The sequence below is a fragment of the Dendrobates tinctorius genome, unplaced genomic scaffold (genome assembly GCF_039654945.1).
Source record: "Dendrobates tinctorius isolate UK_male_01 unplaced genomic scaffold, ASM3965494v1 ptg000383l, whole genome shotgun sequence".
Classification (NCBI taxonomy): Eukaryota; Metazoa; Chordata; class Amphibia; order Anura; family Dendrobatidae; genus Dendrobates; species Dendrobates tinctorius.
This window is the reverse complement of record NW_027362049.1, coordinates 1,041,102-1,061,283: the sequence shown is the minus strand read 5'-3', so window position 1 is coordinate 1,061,283 and position 20,182 is coordinate 1,041,102. Positions and strand designations below refer to the sequence as shown.

Genomic DNA, 20,182 nt, shown 5'->3' with positions numbered 1-20,182 from the left:
AGGTCGAGAAGTATGAGCAGAAAGTGGTCACCGTTACATTTTGCTGTCAGAAGGTCATTGGTAACTTTGATGAGTGCAGTTTCAGTCGAATGTAGGGGGCAGAATCCAGACTTTGAAGGATCTAGGAAGTAGTGAGTGGAGAGGTAACTGGTAAGGCGGGAGTAGACTAGGCGCTCCAAAAGTTTGGAGATGAAGGGGAGATTGGAGACTGGTTTGTAGTTGTTTGTGCAGGATGGGTCGAGAGCGGATTTCTTTAGTAATGGAGTAACGATAGAGTGTTTGAAGGAGGATGGGAAAATGCCCGAGGAGAGGGAGAGATTAAAGATTGTAGTTAGGCGAGTGGTGACATTATGCTTTCCCTATACCAGAAATCCACTGCCTCAGAGTAATCCTGGACTCTGTCCTCTCCTTCAAATAACACATCCAAGCTTTCACCACGTCCTGCCGCTTCCAACTCAAAAATATTTCCAGAATCTGTCCTTTCCTCAACCCACAAAAATGTTAGTGCATGACCTCATCATCTCCTGTCTCGACTACTGCAATATCATCCTCTGTGGCCTCCCTACTAACACGCTTGCACCTCTCCATTCCGTCCTTAACTCCACTGTTTGACTAAGCCACATCTCTCCTCCACACATCCCCTCATTGGCTTCCAATTCCCCAACGTATTCAGTGCAAACTAGTATCATTGACCTAAAAAGGTATCCATAACCTCTCCCCTCCTGGTCAATTTGCATTTGCCTGGTCGATATAGACATGAATCCCTTCAACTTTACCTGGTGCAGTCTCCAGCACAGAGAACACCTCTCCTTTAGCACTTGTGAATATGACACCAGGTTTGCCACCACACTGCTGACAGAGGACAGGTGTGTCACTAGGCCATTCAGAGCGGACCGGTGTCTGAGCTTCTGGTTTATCTTCTTTTTCAGTCTCTGGCGCAGATTCCATCTTCTCTTCCTCTGCAATGGCCACATTATCAAGTGTCTTCTTTAGATTTTCCTGCAACTTCTTGATATCATCCAGGAATTTTTTTTCCCTAGTAAATTTCTCTGGCTCAGCAATGGGTGAGGTTGGAGAACCAGTCAGCAGCTGCTCTACAGTCATATTTTTCAAGCTTTCTAGGATCTTTATAGCCTCCTTTAACTCCTTGAAGCTCTTTACCATCCCTTCCTTTTCATTCGCTTTAACCACAAGCCCAGGGACCACTATAGAGGCCACAGAAGTTCCTTGCCCAGGGTCATCCTTCTCAGTCTGTGGAGCTTGCTCTGTAGATGCACTTGGATTCGGTGCTTCCTCTACTGCTTCGGCAGCAACACGTGCGTGTTCGTCCTCCGTCAAGCCATTGTCCGTCTCCCAGCTGTCACTGTCGTCTTCCCACTCATCAGAGGAGGCGCCACTGGTGCTACTATCCACAGAATCATAGAAAGACTCCTCCAACTCTGATTCCACATTGAACAGATGCTGAAGAGGAACATAAAGGTAATGAGAAGGGCAGTAATAAAACACTTTAAAAAGCAAGCTCAGAAATTATGTTACTTTCAACCCAGAGCCACATAGGAGGAAAACAAAAGGCCAAAACTTTTCTAGTGTAGGCTCCCTGTCTTCCATTCAGCCAAAAAAAAAATCAGTTAAGATATTCTCACCTGTGGAAGGATAATGGTCCTGGAGTTGTCAGCCCAAATTACTTCTACTTTACTACTAACGTCTACACGGGCAACTTGTCCCACGGAGGGCTGCAAGAGGCAGAATGAGAGAGGACATGTTTATTGCAGCTTACAGCAACCGAGCACTGTGGAAACCCTAGATAGCACAAGCCGGCTTTAAATACTTTTTTTCCCCTCATAGCAGCTCTACCATTACCTTAATTGCTCATGTCCCGGATTCAGATTATACTAATATCAGAACTGCTTCTAATGTAATTTCCCACTTTAAAGACCGGCAAGCAATTTTTCTTTTTTCTTTTACGAGGCTCAGATTGTTTCAGTGCACAGAATTCAGTTGAGAAAGCTGTGTGCAGGAGGATCTCCTCATCTCCTGTGAGGAGAAGCTAGGAAATAATGCCTGATCTTTAATAACTGTTCCTATGTTAGGTGGTTAGTCAGCTAGTTTCTTCATGAAAACCAATGTAGCCAAGAAATAAGGGAAACAAACCTGAATTCATTGTAATGAGGGGTTTCTCTGGGTTTAGGCATCTGATGTTCCAACTACAGGATAGATCATCTATACCAGATCCCCTTTTTTTGGAGGAGGCAGGGGTTGCTCCAGCAGGGGCCATATGTAAGCACTTTGACTGAAACTGCACTCAGAAAATCTGTTCAAAGTAGCAGCCGCAGCACAGATCCTGTTCTTCTGAATAGAAGATGTGCTGCAGCAGCCAGCAACAGCATCTACACTTTCATTCAAAGTGCGCTCAGTGGATCTGTTCAAAGTGTTTATATCCAGTTGCCCATCTTGTAGGGAGACTAATACTTAAAGCTAAGACCAGCCCTTTAAAGTGGGTCCAAAAAGGAAATACATTGATCTTACTTACCGTGTTTTTCTACCGATAAGATTCTTTTTTAGTAAGATGACATCTTGTTAAAATTTATGTGCATCTTATGGTTCGCAGTCACTAAGCTCATCAGTGCCAGATTTCCCCGATTCCTTAAATCATAGGGTAGATCAGGGATAACGCTTGGTTATCGTGGTCATCGTTCTCTCGATGTGTGCAATTAATGCTGATAGGGAGAGACTGAGCTGAGCTTGCTAGCAGTTAAAGGGGTTGTCCACTACGTTAAATTAACCCCCCAATGTATTGCCCCGGGGCCTCTAATGAATTTTGTAAATACCTTATGTTGTCTATACTGCCTGTGAGCGGCGCTATCCGTGGCCCACAGCCTGGCAGCCAGCGTGGAAGGAGGAAGAGGGACCCCCTGGCTGCTGCCAGCACTTGTCGGGATGTCAGCGGAAGCAAGAGCCAGCTGCAGCCGGGGGTCAAGTGCTGCCTGTGAGCGGCCAGCGTGAGGCCGCTCACAGGCAAAAGGGGGATTTTTGGAACTTACCGTAAAATCTTTCTTGGAGCCTTCATTGGGGGACACAGGTTACCATGGGTGTATGCTGCTGTCACTAGGAGGCTGACACTGTCATGAACTCATTTTCTGCTCCACCAGTTGAGAGTTCCCCTTCCGTTCTCCCTCTGGTGGTGACAGGAGGTAGTGCGGTTGGTTTAAGTGGTAGTGATCTGCCACCTGATGAGGAAGATAACGATTGGATCTCTGGAGTATCAGACTGGATATAAGACAGCCGACGCCCTATCCGGGTGCTGGTGATTCAGTCTGCTTCTCAGGTCCTGGACTTCAGCTCTCTTCCAGTCTTCTCAAGTTAAGTTTGTTTTTTGCTATTGTTCACACTTGCTCTTGTTGGTCAATTCAGTTTGTTGTTTAATCAGCCTGCCCCTGTTGGGGCTATGCTGAAATTCCACTCCTTTTAATCAGTATTTGCCAATGTGCTTTTTGTCCCTTATTAGATTGGCCTCTTTTTTTGCTCTGTCTCAGAATATTTCAGAGTGCTGATATAGGTTTAGAAGTCTAGTGACTTCAGGGTTAATTTTGCTATCAGAAGTGTTGGACAATATTTTTGTAGGTTGTTTTTGGCATATTGCAGACAGTGTCTTTCCTTTCCTGTCCTTTCTAGTTAGTCGGGCCCCATCGTTTGCTCAGCCTATTTTCCTGCCTGTGTTTGTGCATTCATCTTGTTTCACCGTCAATACATGTGGGGGGCTGTCTTTCCTTTGGGGTCTGCTCTGGGGCAGTTAGTCTTCCTCTTTTCCTGCTTTAGGCTTATGTAGTTCTCCGGTTGTGAGGAGGTGTCTAGGACCAACGTAGGAACGCTCCACGACTGCTTCTAGTTGTGCGGTTAAGATCAGGGATCTGCAATCTGCATAGTTACCAACTTCTCTGGTTTTCTGAGACTTAACTTGTTGTCCTGTTTTTCCTCCTCGGTTCCCATTCATAACATGACACTATGCAAATAAGAAAAAGCTAGCTCCTCCCCAGCAGTATACACCTACCGACAAGCCCAAATTACCTCAGTTGGTGCAAAAGCAGTATGAGGAGCTACTAGAAGAATTCAACCGTAAGAACTCAACCTATGTACCAACCAAAACAATGGCCCATTGACCAACACGGTACAACATTAAGGGAGGGTGCTGTGTCCCCCAATGAAGGCTCCAAGAAAGAGATTTTACAGTAAGTACCAAAAATCCCCCTTTCTTTCTCGCTTCATTGGGGGACATAGGTTACCATGGGACGTCCAAAAGCAGCCCCACGGGTGAGAAAGAAATGCTGAGAGAAGGGTACTTAGGTCAACCGGTGGGAGACCGCCGCCTGCAGTATCTTCCTACCCAAGCCTGCATCAGCAGAGGCGTGAGTATCTACCTTGTAAAATCTCACGAAGGTAAGGAGTGACGACCAGGTAGCAGCCTTGCAAACTTGCAAGGCCGAAGCCTGGTGACGAACGGCTCAGGAAGCTAATACAGCTCGGGTAGAGTGAGCTCTCACCCCGAGGAGGCTGTTTGTCCTGGACGCGGTATGCCTCCAGAACCGCTGAACGAATCCAACGAGCAACGGTGGATTTGGAGGCTGGAAACCCTTCCGACGACCCTCAGAGACGACAAACAGGGAATTGGACTGACGGAAAGGAGCAGTCCTAGCAAGGTAGATTCGAATTGTCCTGACCAAGTCCAACTTGTGAAGGGATCTCTCCAAGGGATGAGCTGGAGAGGGACACAGAGAGGGGAGGACGATGTCCCCATTGATGTGAAAGGCGGAGACTACCTTTGGCAGAAAGGCAGGAACCAGTCTGAGAACTACCTTATCCAGGTGCAAAACTAGGAAAGGAGAACGGCAGGATAATGCTGCCAACTCTGAGACCCTCCTTATAGAGGTGATGGCGACCCGGAAGGCGACCTTCCACAAGAGGAGGGAAAAAGAAATATCCTGAATCGGTTCGAAAGGCGCACGCTGGAGGGCGCCCAAAACAAGATTCAGATCCCATGGGCCGACTGGAGACTGGTAAGGAGGCGCTATGTGAGCGACGCCCTGAAGAAAAGTCTTCAACTGGGGAAGAGAAGCCAGATCCGTTTGTAAAAGATAGCCAGAGCGGACACCTGACCCTTTAACCCCTTCACCCCCAAGGGTGGTTTGCACGTTCATGAGAGGGCCAACTTTTACAATTCTGACCACTGTCCCTTTATGAGGTAATAACTCTGAAACGCTTCCATGGATCCCGGTGATTCTGACATTGTTTTCTCGTGACATATTGTACTTCATGTTAGTGGTAAAATTTCATTCATATAACTTACGTTTATTTGTGAAAAAAACGGAAACTTGGCGAAAATTTTGAAAATTTCGCAATTTTCCAACTTTGAATTTTTATGCCTTTAAATCACAGAGATACGGCACACAAAAAACTTAATAAGTAACATTTCCCACATGTTTACTTTACATCAGCACAATTTTGGAACCAAAATTTTTTTTGTTAGGAAGTTATAAGGGTTAAAAGTTGACCAGCGATTTCTCATTTTTACACCATTTTATTTTTACGGACCACATCACATTTGAAGCCACTTTGAGGGGTCTATATGATAGAAAATACCCAAAAGTGACACCATTCTAAAAACTGCACCCCTCAAGGTGCTCAAAACCACATTCAAGAAGTTTACTAACCCTTCAGGTGCTTCACAGAAATTTTTTGAGTATTTAAAAAATAAATACGGTAAATAAATAAATGAACATTTAACTTTTTTTCACAAAAAAAATAATTCAGGTTCAATTTTTTTTATTTTACCAAGGGTAAAAGGAGAAATTGGACTGGAAAAGTTATTGTGCAATTTGTCCTGAGTACGCTGATACCTGATATGTGGGGGGGGGACCTCTGTTTCAGCGCATGGCAGAGCTCAGAAGAGAGGAAGAAACATCCTTTTGGGGGCGAAGAAAATTCTATCTTTCAGCCTGATGTGACAATACCCCCGGACCCAAGCGTCGTCGACCGCCGCCCACCAAGTTTGCTTGAAGAGAAGAAGCCTGTCTCCCACCCTGGAAAGATTCCCAGGTGGGGGTGACCTGACCTTTTGAGGAAAATCTGTGGCCGCAAGAACCGGAGGGCTTAGAGAGGCGGCTCCTAGACCTCCATCGCGGGGCGGGCAGGTTTGAAGGAGGGTCTCCTTCTTTCCCCTTGTGCGGAAGGACGGTCCTGCTGGGAGTATCCGACTGAGGGAGAGAAAGGTCAAAAGGGCTGAAAAGGCTGGGGGCCCTTTCTGTTGAGGGGACATTTTGTCCTGGATTGAGGTAGAGAAGTACTTTTGCCCCTGGTGGCATCCGAAATAATCTGGTCCAGCTTGGCTCCAAAGATTTTGGAGCCTTGGAATGGAAGGCCAGTGAGTTTTTTTTTGTTTTTTGGAAGCTGGATCTGCGTTCCACGCCTTCAACCAAAGGATGCGGCGAAAAGCAATAATGTTGCTGTTTGCTCTTGCTGAGCAAACAACAGCATCCAGGGAGGCATTCAACAGGTATTTACCCACATAGGCAATCTGGTCTGCCAAATCTGCTAGCGCTTCTGCAGGAGCTGCCGCCAAAATGCTTCAACGAAGTATCTTGGCCCAGGCAGAAGACGGCGTCACCCATTAGGAATAAGGGGGAAGTCCACCACCGGTGACCACCGTCTTCCTCTCAGCCCTTCCGAGGAGAAGGGTGAGGAGGGGATAAGGCAAGGACTGGCCACCAAGAGTCACCCTAAAACACCCCAAAAGGTGGACAGGAGACAAAGTCCTGCCAGCGGGTCCGAGAGTGGGCGATGTGGGTGATACCACACTGCTCTCTCGTTCGCTTAAATGTGGGAAAACTGGGTGAGAATTCTGCACCCTGTTACCCGACGAGCTGTATCTGAAAAATAAAGGGGAAATGATTAATAAAAACACACACAAAACCTGTAAGGAAAAACAACTGCGGATCTGGTGTTAGATCCAGGTCCGCCTTCTTCAGACACTAAGCAAAAACTGGGGTAATTTGGGCCTGTCGGTAGGTGTATACTACTGGGGAGGAGCTAACTTTTTCTTATTTGCATAGTGTCAGCTTCCTAGCGAAAGCAGCACACACCCATGGTAACCTGTGTCCCCCCAATGAAGCGAGAAAGAAATAGGCAACATGAGGTGATTACAAGATTCATTAGGGGCCCCGGGGGGATACATTGGGGGGTTAATTTGAAGTAGTAGACAACCCCTTTATGTAAAGCTTACGTCCACATGAGTCAATATAATGGGTCTTTGTGCACGGGTTAAAGAAATATAAAACTGTTGCACAATTGTCAGACAAAAGCCAATCTTTTGCATTTGCACCATATAGGGTACATATGTGATGCTGTCCTCGTTGGCCCACATTAGTGTGTGGTCGTGAAGGGCACAGAAAATCAGAGTGGCACAGGACTGCATAACATGAAATCTGCAACAGGCATCCTTGATAGAATGGAAATCAGAATTACTTCTAAACTGTACAACTGGCAAAACTCTGCATAAGGAGCTGAAGTGGCATACACGAAAGAAATTACACCAATAAGACACCAAGGACAATAGTTGATTCCACAATAAACGTATTTATGCTCTTTATGAATTTTGGTACAAGAAAACCTAAGTAAACTGAATTGGGACCTAGAGGATCTTATATTGTGCCCTTTATTTTGTTGATATAACACTGCTACCTCTTTGGAATAGAGGTCACGAAACAAGCACAACCGGAGACCTCCAACATTAGTGACATTACCCCCTCCATATCTTTATATCACCAGGGAAGTTTTATTATTTTTTTCAGAACTTGTTATCCAAACCTGGGTGCGATTTATAAAGGTACAACATTCATGAGAATAGTGCTTCTTCAGTCTGCCTCTTTCAATAACATGTATACTTTTTTAGGCCGCTAAAATATTTTTTTATGTTACAAAATAAAGCTTTATTCTTTATTTGAAATCACATTATTTCAAATTTTTTTTTATAATTATGGTCTTTTGAGAGGATAAAATGCATTTTCCAAATTTACATTTGTGTCCACTACGATTTTAATATGGAACATGACTTGGTTAAAGGGAATCTGTCACCCCATTTTTCGAGTATCAGCTGCCGGCTCCGCCATCAGGGGCTTATCTACAGCATTCTTTAATGCTGTAGATAAGCCCCCGATGTAACCTGAAAGATAAGAAAAAAAAAAAAAAGTTAGATTACTCTCACCGGGGTCTTGGTCCGATGGGTGTTGCGGTCCGGCGCCTCCCATCTTCTAACGGTGAGGTCCTCTTCTTTGCTGCCTGTCGTGGCTCCTGAGCAGAGCAGAGTCCTGCATTGTGCAGGCGCCGGGAGAGGTAAGTCTGCACAGGAGCCACGAAAGGCAGCAAAGAAGAGGACGTCACCGTTAGAAGATGGGAGGCGCCGGACCGCGACACCCATCGGACCAAAACCGGACCTGGACCGCCCCTGGGTGAGTATAATATAACTCATGTTTCTTATCTTTCACGTTACATCGGGAGCTTATCTACAGCATTACAGAATGCTGTAGAAAAGCCCCTGATGGTGGTGCCAGCAGCTGATACTTGAAAAATGTGGTGACAGATTCCGTTTAAGGAATTATTTCAGGACTAGGAATTCAGACACACTGGGGTGAATTTTTTCTTTTTTAAGAGTATTATTTTTAAATATAATTATTCTGTAATGTTATTTATTATGTATAAAGTGTCAGACATTGTTATCACGTTCCCCATCGGGGCTAACAATCCAAGTTCCCTATGATGAGGAGGAAACCTATGCAAACACAAGGAGAACACAATCTCCTTACAGATGTTGTCCTCGGTGGGATTTGAAGAAAGGACCCCAGTGCTGCAAAGCAACGGTGCTACAAACCAATAAAAATATTACCATTTTCACACTGGTAAGTGGGGCTATTTGAGAGTTACCTGACTGCCATCAGCAGCAACATCAGGGTCTGAGCTACCAATACGTATAACAATATCTGTGGCTCGGAAACGGAAGTCTGGATGGTCAGCAATGTCATAGACACTAACATCATCTTCTTCGCCAACAACCTAAAATATAAAGGTTTACTTTTTACATCAGTTTGGAATAAGGCATCAATTTTGTCTTTTTTAGGTTTTAAGGGGTTGTCCACTACTTTAAATTAACCTCCCCAATGTATCCCCCCGGGGCACCTAATGAATTTTGTAAATAACTTATGTTGCCTATACTGCCTGTGAGCGGCGCTATCCGTGGCCGCTCACAGGCAGCACGTGACCCAGCACTGACGTCACGTCAAGTGAGGAGTGACTCAGCGCTGGGTCCCCACAGTGGCTGCTGGGTTGTGGGCAGGGTTACCCCCGCGTCACACCCAGCATCCACTGCGCGGTTTCTCAATGAATGGGCGCGCGGTGGATGCCGGGTGTGATGCGGGAGGATAACCCCGCCCACAGCCTGGCAGCCAGCGCGGAAGGAGGAATGACCCCCGGCTGCTGCCAGCACTTGACGCGACGTCAGCGAAAGCAAGAGCCAGCTGCAGCCGGGGGTCACGTGCTGCCTGTGAGCGGCCAGCGATAGCGCCACTCACAGGCAGTATAGGCAACATGAGGTATTTACAAAATTCATTAGGGGCCCCAGGGGGATACATTGGGGGGTTAATTTAAAGTAGTGGACAACCCCTTTAAGCCCATCAACTTTTTCGATTACATATTTGTGCTGCTCTTAGACTAATACACAATTAATACCCAACAACCCTAGAAACAGATTCTAAACCCTCACCTCGACAGCAGTGCCTTCCGAATTCAACTTGATCCATTTGACAACACAAGTCCGCCCTGTGTGATCTCCGGACTGCACCACACCATAGATGCTAGGATCCTGCAACGCGTGCCCTGAAAGAGATCAAAGGAACATCATTAAAAAGATGAAACCACTACCATAACACAAGGTCATTTACTGAGAAGAACAGCATGATTCACCGACCTCGCTTATCCACAACAAAATCTCCTGGACAGAATTCATTGTTGTCCAAGTGCTGAATAGGGATGAGCTCATTAGACCGAATGTTGGTTTCTACACTTCCATCTTGCCACATGACATCCGCTGTTGTTACGGTGGTGATGACTTCCACAGCCACCCTGCAGAGAAACGGTAAGAGTTATGGTGAAACCCATCTTTGAAAAATATCTTTGACAATTGAACACTTGGTTATATCAGATATGATACTATGGTATTTACATCCTTTAAGAAAAAGCAATGTGTCGTCACTATAAATTGTGATATTACAATTTGAGTTACAGCTAGGCCAAAATTATGCTAACGACAACTAAAATCCATCCTGCAAAAATAAGTCCCTTTGAAGGGATTTCCCCACAAACAAATGTGATATTATTCTAAGATGTATTGATTAAAAAGTTCCACAATTGGTAGGTTTCTTAAAGAAAAAAAAAAAAAAAGATCCTGTGCTGAGATAATCTTATAAATGTGCCCCTGCTGTGTACTGTGTAATGGCTGTGTCTGGGAAAAAAAAAAAGCATGCCCAGAAAAGACCATAATAGGTTACTTATCTGATTCCAGCCCGAATAGCATCGTCCATACGCGTTTCACACCCTCCCAGTGTCCGGGCTCATCAGGTGACCACGCGTTTCACCCCCCTCCCAGTGTCTGGGCTCATCAGTGGACCACAATTAAGGAGTAATCCATAATGGGACTGGATTCAGATAAGTAACCTATTATGGTCTTTTCTAGGCATACTCTTTTTTTTTCTTTTGAGGTCTTGAGGCCTCTTTACATTTAGCGATGCACCAGCGATCCCGACCACGATGTGACCTGGTCATGATCGCTGGTGCATTGTTAAATGGTCACTAGTGAGTTGCCAAACAGGCAGATCTCACCAGCGATGCAGCAGTGGTCGGCGGTTGTACTCACCTTTCAGATGCGGCGAGGGTGACCGTCTTCCGCCTGCATCCATGGCTCGCTCGTCGAGCAGGCAGACGAGGAAAAATGGACCAGGCCGATCTCGCGTGATCAGCGATAGCCAGCAGGGGGGGGGGGGGGGGGCGGTCGAGGGTAAGTATCACATGTAGCGATATCGCTAGCAATATCGCTGCTTCGTCACAAAATCTGTGACGCTTTAGTGATATCGCCATGTGTAAAGCCCCCTTTGGGATTGACTGTACCAAAACTGTGATATAGGATTCCTGTATTTGATAGGGACTATAAATTACTAAGCATGTTCAGATATTTACTAGCTGAGTAGCCAGAGAATGTTTGTACATCAAGCTTATGTGCATTTCACTATAAGAGCTCATTTTCTTTATTGCTTGAGGGAAAGTTTCTAGACTAGGCATATTACATCCAGGTAGTGGAATTCTTGGCCATCTAGTACTTTATATGGCCCAGTCTACGGGATGACTAGCTGGCGAAGAATACCTCTTATTGAGGGTCAGTTTTGATGGGCATTTTTTGAGACCATGTTTTCACCAAGTTTAGTGAGCTATACTATAGTTCACACTGCTTCAATTTAGGAGCAGGTGCTCGTATCCTCAAAGACATATAAACTTTACTGGGTATTCAGCTGTTTTTTTGTGTGTTTGTGGTTGGGTGGTGATAGGTTGGTTTTGTTTTTTGTAATATACTATTAATTTATGTCGTCTTTGTAGTCTTCTATTGCAATAGGACTACTTTTATATATTTTTGTCAAGTAAAAATATTGTTTGTATTGGTATTCAAGAGGGCTTACCGTATATTTGATATTCCCCTCTTTTTCTGAGATTATCTGTATCGTTTTTTCAAAACCTACCTTGTTCTAGGTGCTGTCAGTTATATTTGTCTACATATATTTACTCTATTGTATCCAAAAAATGTTTAAAAAAAAAAAAAAAAAAGGCCTAGGGTTTTCTTTATGGTGGTTCTTCAACTGAGTATACCCATATATTAGCAAATGCTTTAGGTGTGTCTGACCATACAGGAACATGGTCCGATCATACCACACCTCATAGGCAGGAAAGGGTGGTGAAAGAATATACAGACATTACGGCACAAATTATTCTTTGAGGTAAAACATTTTTTAATAACAGGCAGAGAAAAGTTCTCTCTCAAAAAAAAAATCAGCTGTGATCCCATGTAATGTCTGGATACTATTTTGCTTCCTCCCCTGCCCAGGAGCTGTGGTATGATCAGACCATGTTCCTGCACGGTCAGACACAGCAGAAGCACATTTACCAGATACGATGGGCATGTCAGAAGACTGGCTAACACAGTCGGTAGAGCACGAGACTCAGTCTCAGGGACGTGGGTTCAAGCTCCACATTGGGTGGCTGCTTATTGCCTCCTTAGGAACAAATGACACAGCAAAAAAGAACATGGAAACTATATACTGAAACTTTGAAGACCTAGGCCGGAAGGTGAAGGAGCTGAAAGCGCAGGTCATCCTCTCAGCCATCATCCCAGTGGATGAACATGGACCAAGGAGATTGGACAGGATTCTATAGGTGAACAACTGGATATGTCGAAGGTGCCGTGAGCAATGCTTTGGATTTCTTGACCAGGTTAGGATAACATATCTCCACAGAGATCAAAGCTTCAGAGACTGGTAGCTCTGTAGAAACTGTTTGAGTAAGAATACAAGGACAAAGAACAGAAAGGACACTATTGAGTTTACTATAGGCTACCTGGACAGACAATCTATGAATGATTTCTTCTGACATCAGATTGTCAGGAACACCGCACTGCACTTGCTCACTGAACCAGTGCGCATGTCCTGAGTAAGACAAACTGTGCTCAGCGATACCTGTGGAGCGGGTAGCAGCAGAGAAGGTGTGTGCTTCAGACCAGCAGGACCTAAAGCACGTGACTGCTGGGGGCGTGGCCTAAACCTCAGAGCGCTAGGAGCTGCAGGAAAACCCCTAGCAGGGTAACTACGGGACAAAGTTACCAAGGGGCATAGACAGGCTGGGGTCAAAGCCCAAGATAGCACGACAAAACCAGAGGATAGACAGAACGGGGAGTCAGGATGTAGCCAATGAGTCAAACACGGAGATAGCTGCAAAGTACGAGAGGCGAGCAAAGAATAGTCAGGTCACAGGCAAGGAATCATGCACAGAGAGGGTAGTGCAGTACAGAATCAACAGGCAAACTCACAATGGGGGACAGAACCGGGTCAGAACCATATAAGCAAGCTAGAAGACAACGAACAGGCGCACAGGGGTCAACACACTCGGCCAAAGGCAAAAGTATAACTGACGGGGATTGGAGTTTCCCAGGGCTATAAGAAGCTCTCCCTGAACCAAAGAGGCCACAATAATTAACCCCAGGTGTGCAGGTCAAAGCCTGCACTGGGCTCAAGACATTAACCCCTGACGTGCAGGTCAAAACCTGCACTGGGATCATGACACAGATGTCTTTGTTCTCAAAAAAGTATGACAGTGATCATGGGAGATTTTAACTTTTCAGATATTTGTTAGGAATCTCTCTCAAGCAAAAGTAATGGGTCTAGAAAACTCTTATCTACTCTTGCTGACAACTTTATCTTTCAAAAGGTAGAAGACAGAACAAGAGGTTCTGCAATCTTGGACCCAATTCTTACCAACAGGGAGGAAATGGTTGAGGAAGTAAATGTGGTCTGTAGTCGAATTTTGCATTACAAGAGGAAGACAACCAGAGAGGACTCGGCCCCGTCACACACAGCGATCTCGCTAGCGAGGTCGCAGATTTTGTGACGCCACAGCGATCTCGTCAGCGACATCACTGTGTGTGACAGGGATCAGCGACCGGCCCCCCCTCCAGGTATCGCTGATCGTGCAGCATCGTCCTGGGCCATTTTTTCATCGTTGCTCTCCCGCTGGCAAGCGCGCATCGCTGCGTGTGGCAGCGGGAGCCAACGATCAGCGACGCTCCCAGCGCTCTAAGCAGGCGCTGGGAGCTGGTATCTAAGGTAAATATTGGGTTACTAAGCGGCGCGCGTCACTTAGTTACCCGATGTGTACCTTAGAAACCTGCGTGCTGGCAGCTTCCGGCGCAAGGACGCAGGTTTCTAAGGTACACATAGGGTAACTAAGTGACACGCGCCGCTTAGTAACCCGATATTTACCTTAGATACCAGCGTTGTCGCTGGTGCTGATCGCTAGTGAAGCTGCCTGTTTGGCAGCTCACCAGCGATCATGTAGCAACACACCAGCGATCCTGACAATATCGCTGTCAGGATCGCTGGTGAGTCGCTATGTGTGACAGGGCCCTTAGAGTTGTACTTCAGGAAGGCAGATTTTAATGTCAAAAAGAGCATAGGCAAGGTTCAATGGCTGAATGTTCTAAATGACAGAAGTGTCTAAGGATAGGAGATTTTGCTAAATGGAATTCTCAATGTACAATCAGTAACAATCTTGAAAAGAAGAAAGAATTGGAAGCATTTAAAGAGACCAGGATGGATAAACGCAGAACTCACTTGTTAAAAAGGAAAAAAGAAATGTATCTTAAATGGAAAGAGGGGGGCATATCTAAAGAATATAATGCTGCATGCAGGGAATGCAGTACAAATGTTAGAAGAGCTAAAGACAGTAATGAAGTAAGGCTTGCAAGGGAGACCAAAAACAAAAAGGATCTTGGGGGTATGTCAGAAGCAAAAGAAAAAAGTCAAAGATGCTATAGGATTTTTACAGGATGAAAAGGGTGAAGTGGTCAAAAATTATGTAGAGAAGACTCAACTTTTAATTTCCTACTTTGCATTTGTATTCTCTAAGAAAGCAACTGTAACTTTAATTGATGTTCACGGTGCTATCGAAGGAATAAAATTACCCACACTAAAATAAATATATATAGATAGATAGATAGATAGATAGATAGAGAGATGGTGAGGGAAAATGTACCCAATTTAAATGAGTTTAAATCTCCTGGTACAGATGAACTACATCCTAGGGTACCAAGAGATAGAGGAAATTGCAGAACCACTAGCCAGAATATTTGAAAATCCTGGAGGGCAAATGTTGGGGGAAGAAGATGTACCCAGAAAATTACAGACCAGCGAATCTTACTTCTATACCAGGAAAAATCTTTGAACAAATTACGAAACATTATGTATGTAAGTACTTGGATAAGAATACAGTAATCAACTAGAAAAAAAACCATGGGTTTGTAGAAAACAAGTCATGCCAAACTAATGTACCATATATACTCGAGTATAAGCAGAGTTTTGCAGCACATTTTTTTTGTGCTTAAACCCCCTCCCCCGGTTTACACTCGAGTCAGGTGTACTGAGGATGGAGGGGGAGCATCAGAGCAGCAGGTCACAGGAGGCAGGAGCCGGCTGCTGCGGCTAAAGAAAAATGAATATTCACTGCGCTGGCAGTAAATATTCATTTCTCTGTAATATCGCAAACAAACAATGTCAGCCACAGCAGCAGTCTCCTGCATCTGCTGGGCAGTCACGTGTGCCCGCTATTTAAGAGAAAAGAGAATGTTCACTTCTGTCCACTCCCATGGCCATGGAAAGAGGTGAATATTCATTTCTCTTAAGTAGCGGGAACACATGACCGCCTGGTGGCTGACACTGTGCGCGCTACTTAATAGCAATGAATACTCACTGCCCTCCACGCACATAGTATCGGCGTGGGGAGCGATGAGTATTCCGGCAGCTGAGCTTTGCTTGTGAGCTGCGCATGACATACCTGCCATGCCCTGCTTACAAGCATAAAGCAGCTGCTGGCACCGGAACAAGACGCTGTAACAAAGCGCAGGAAGTTAAGTATAATGGTTTATTTTTGAAAAAAATTTTTGATGAGGCCGCGCACACCAGGATGGGGACGGGGAGGCCGCGCACACCAGGATGGGGACGGGGAGGCCGCGCACACCAGGATGGGGACGGGGAGGCCGCGCACACCAGGATGGGGACGGGGAGGCCGCGCACACCAGGATGGGGACGGGGAGGCCGCGCACACCAGGATGGGGACGAGGAGGCCGCGCACACCAGGATGGGGACGAGGAGGCCGCGCACACCAGGATGGGGACGAGGAGGCCGCGCACACCAGGATGGGGACGAGGAGGCCACGCACACCAGGATGGGGACGAGGAGGCCGCGCACACCAGGATGGGGACGAGGAGGCCGCGCACACCAGGATGGGGACGAGGAGGCCGCGCACACCAGGATGGGGACGAGGAAACAATGCATACCAGGCTTATACGTGAATTAATAAGTTTTCCCAGTTTTTTGTGGTAAAATTAGCTGCCTTGGCTTACACTCGGGTCGACTTATACTCGAGTATATATGGTAATTTCCTTCTATGATGAAATCGTTGAATGGGTGGATCTGGGAAATGCGGTAGATATAGTGTATATCTCGACTTCAGCAAAGCATTTGATAAAGTATCTCATACTATCCTTATTGAAAAAATGACCAAGTATGGGACTGACTAGGTTACGATTAAGTGGATTCATAACTGGCTCAGTGATCGTGATCAATTAGTGGGTGATAAATGGTTGCACATCCAATTGGAAGAGTGTTTCAAGTGGAGCATCACAAGGCTCTGTCCTAGTCCCAGTGTTGTTCAACATTTTTATAAATGATCTAGGGGTAAACTAATCAAATTTGCAGACAATGCTAAGTTAGGAGGGATAGCTAACACTAGAGAAGACAGAGAAAGGTTTCAGAATCTAGATAAGCTTGAACAATGGGCAGCAACTTAAGGCCCTGTTACACATAACGATGTTCCAGCGATCCGACATGATGGGATCGCTGGGACATCGTTAGGCTGATCGCTGGTGAGCTGTCACAAGACAGCCCCTCCAGCGATCAGGACCAGCGACGCTGGTTTCTAATGTAAACATCGAGTATCTAAGAGCCGCGCGGCTCCTGGATACCCGATGTTTAAATAAGAGTCCAGCGTCGCCGATTTCTCGCTGCCACACGCAGCGATGCGTGCTGGCCAGCGGGAGACCAGCGATCGAAAAATGGCCCAGGCCAATCGAGGACGATCAGCGATAACAGGCAGGGGGGCCGGTTGCTGATCCTAGTCACACACAGCGATCTCGCTGGCGAGATCACTGTGGTGTCACAAAATCAGCGATCTCGCTAGCGAGATCGCTGTGTGTGACGGGGCCTTTAGGGTCCCGTTACACTTTAACGATGCACCAGCGAGCCCGACAATGATACGACCTGGTCAGGATAGCTGGTGCATCGCTAAATGATCGCTAGTGAGCTGCCAAACAGGCAGATCTTACCAGCGGTGCAGCAGCGATAAGTCGGCGGTTGCTCTTACCTGTCACAACGCAGAGATGATGACTACTTCCGCCTGCGTCGCTAGTCGGCGCCAGCGGGACGCCAACAAGGAAAAAATGGCCCAGGACATTCGAGCGCAATCAGCGATATCCAGGGGGGGAGCCGGTCGCAGGTACGTGTCACAAAAAAGCGATATCGCTAGTGATCTCGCTATGTGTAAAAGGCCCAAGAGTGGTATTTAAAAAGGGAGACATGCAAAATTCTACAACTGGGCAAGAAAAGCGAAAATTACATCTATAGAATGGGAGGAATAGAACTAAGCAACAGAACATGTGAGAAAGACTAGGGTATACTTATAGATCACAGACTGCACAAGTCAACGGTGTGATGCAGCAACAAAAAGGCAAACAGTTCTAGGATGTATTAAGAGAAGCATAGAGTCTATATCACACAAAATAATTATCTCCCTCTATTCTCCTTGGTCAGGCCTTATCTATCTGGAATAGTGTGTCCAGTTCTGGCACCATATTTTTAAAAAAAGACATTGAAAAACTGGAGCAAGTTCAGAAAAGAGCTACCAGGATAGTGAGCAGACTACAAAGTATGTCCTACGAGGAATGGTTAAAGGATCTGGGAATGTTTAGCTTGCAAAAAGAAGGCTAAGAGGAGACTTAACTGTCTACAAATATCTGAAGGGATGTCAAAGCGTAGAAGGGTCATCCTTATTTTCATTTGCACATGGAAGCACCAGAGGCAATTGAATTAAAATGAACATACAGATATTAGAAAAAATGTTGACAGTTTGGGCAATCAATGAGTGGAACAAGCTGACATGAGAGGTGGTGAGTTTTCCTTCAATGAAAGTCTTCAAACAGAGGCTGGACAGACATCTGTCTGAGATGGTTTAGTGAATCCTGCATTGGGCAGAGGACGGACATGATGACCCAGGAGGTCCCTTCCAACGCTAACATTCTATGATTATATAAGATTATCCCAGCACAGGAACATTTTTTAAACACATCCAGTTGTGGAAATTATAATTATTCCAAGATGTATTGATTAAAATCAACTTTAAAATTAACTTTGTTCATGGGAAAACGCCTTTAAAGCCTATACGGTGGCATAAAAATGGATTTTCTTCCCCTATAATAAGGCATATAGACCTACAAGAGACAGAGTATAAAGTCCAAAATTGTAGAAACATTTAAACAAGCTTTATTACACAAGTAATAGCAATGACTCCCATGATAAAAAGAAAATGGCGCACAATGTCAAAAGATATCCATTGCTCAAATGCACCAAAAAGAGGGATTTTGGGTTCTTACTGTAAAATCTCTTTCTTGGAGCCTTCATTGGGGGACACAGATGACCATGGGTGTATGCTGCTGCTGCTGCTGCTAGGAGGCTGACACTATGCAAAACAAGAAACTTAGCTCCTCCCCGGCAGTGTACACCCACCGACAGGCACCAAGCACCTCAGTTGGTGAAAAAAGCAGTAGGAGAAGCAACCAAAACCATAAACATATGTACCATCTCAACAAGGGACTCTTAGACCCAACACGGTACTAATTAAACAGGGCGGGTGCTGTGTCCCCCAATGAAGGCTCCAAGAAAGAGATTTTACGATAAGAACCCAAAATCCCTCTTTCTTTATCGCCTTATTGGGGGACACAGATGACCATGGGATGTTCCAAAGCAGTCCCGAGGGTGGGAACAGCAATAAAGGAACGAAATAAGGAAGGGCTTAGGTCAGTCGATGCGCCACCGCCGCCAGCAGCACCTTCCTACCAAGAGCTGCATCAGACGAGGCCTGGGTATGAACCCTGTAGAACCTCGCGAAGGTGTGCAAAGATGACCAGGTCGCGGCTCTGCAAAGTTGCAAGGCCGAAGCCTGGTGTCGCACAGCCCAAGAAGCCCCTACAGCTCGGGTGGAGTGGGCTTTCACCCCCGGAGGAGGCTGTTTCTCCTGAAGACGATAGGCTTCCAGGATGGTAGACCGAATCCAACGAGCAATTGTGGACTTGGAGGCCGGAAGACCTTTCCGGCGACCCTCAGAAATGACCAACAAGGAATCAGATTGGCGAAAGGAAGCGGTCCTGGCAAGGTAAACACGCAAGGCTCTCACTACATCCAGTTTGTGGAGCGACTTTTCCAGAGTATGAGCAGGCGCAGAACAAAATGATGGAAGGACGATATCTTCGTTAATGTGAAAGGGGGATACCACTTTCGGAAGGAAAGAAGGAACTGGCCTGAGAACAACCTTATCTTGGTGGAGGATAAGGTAAGGAGAACGACAGGATAAGGCCGCCAGCTCAGAAACTCTCCTGATGGAAGTAATGGCGATCAGAAAAGCCACCTTCCATGAAAGAAAAGACAGAGGGATGTCCTGAATCGGCTCGAACGGCGCCTTCTGGAGAGCGCCAAAAACAAGATTGAGATCCCATGGATCTATCGGAGAACGATGAGGAGGAGCCACATGGGCGACTCCTTGGAGAAAGGTCTTCACTTGCGGTAAGGAAGCCAGATCCGTCTGGAAGAGGATTGCTAGGGCAGATACCTGGCCTTTGAGAGTACTGAGGGATAGGCCCGCATCCAAGCCGGATTGGAGGAAACCAAGAATGGAAGGAATTGAGAACGATAGTGGAAAAACATCGTTTTCGTCACACCAGCGAAAAAAGGCCTTCCAGTACCTATGGTAAATGCGGGAAGAAGCAGGCTTCCGAGCCTTAATAAAGGTCTGAATGACCCGGTTGGAAAACCCTGATTCCTTCAGAATCGCGGCCTCAACGGCCATGCCGTTAAACTGAGAGATTGAGAACTCTGGTGGTAAAGGGGGCCTTGCGAGAGAAGATCTGGACGGTTTGGAAGCCTCCAGGGGACGTCCGTGAGCATGTTCACCAGCTCCGCGTACCAAGGTCGTCTCGGCCAGTCTGGAGCCACTAAGATGA

The 20,182-nt window shown here is 46.0% G+C and overlaps 1 protein-coding gene across 1 annotated transcript in view; it reads right to left on the bottom strand.

Annotated features, from left to right (window-relative positions):
* Nucleotides 1-20,182, bottom strand: part of UBE2O (ubiquitin conjugating enzyme E2 O) — a 98,024-nt gene that overhangs the window by 33,053 nt on the left and 44,789 nt on the right. The window contains exons 10-14 of the mRNA XM_073563172.1: nt 10,010-10,164; nt 9,806-9,918; nt 8,971-9,099; nt 1,644-1,733; nt 777-1,461 (exon numbers count right to left, since the gene is read on the bottom strand). Coding sequence (XP_073419273.1) covers nt 777-1,461; nt 1,644-1,733; nt 8,971-9,099; nt 9,806-9,918; nt 10,010-10,164 — 1,172 coding nt within the window. The remainder of the gene's footprint in view (nt 1-776; nt 1,462-1,643; nt 1,734-8,970; nt 9,100-9,805; nt 9,919-10,009; nt 10,165-20,182) is intronic.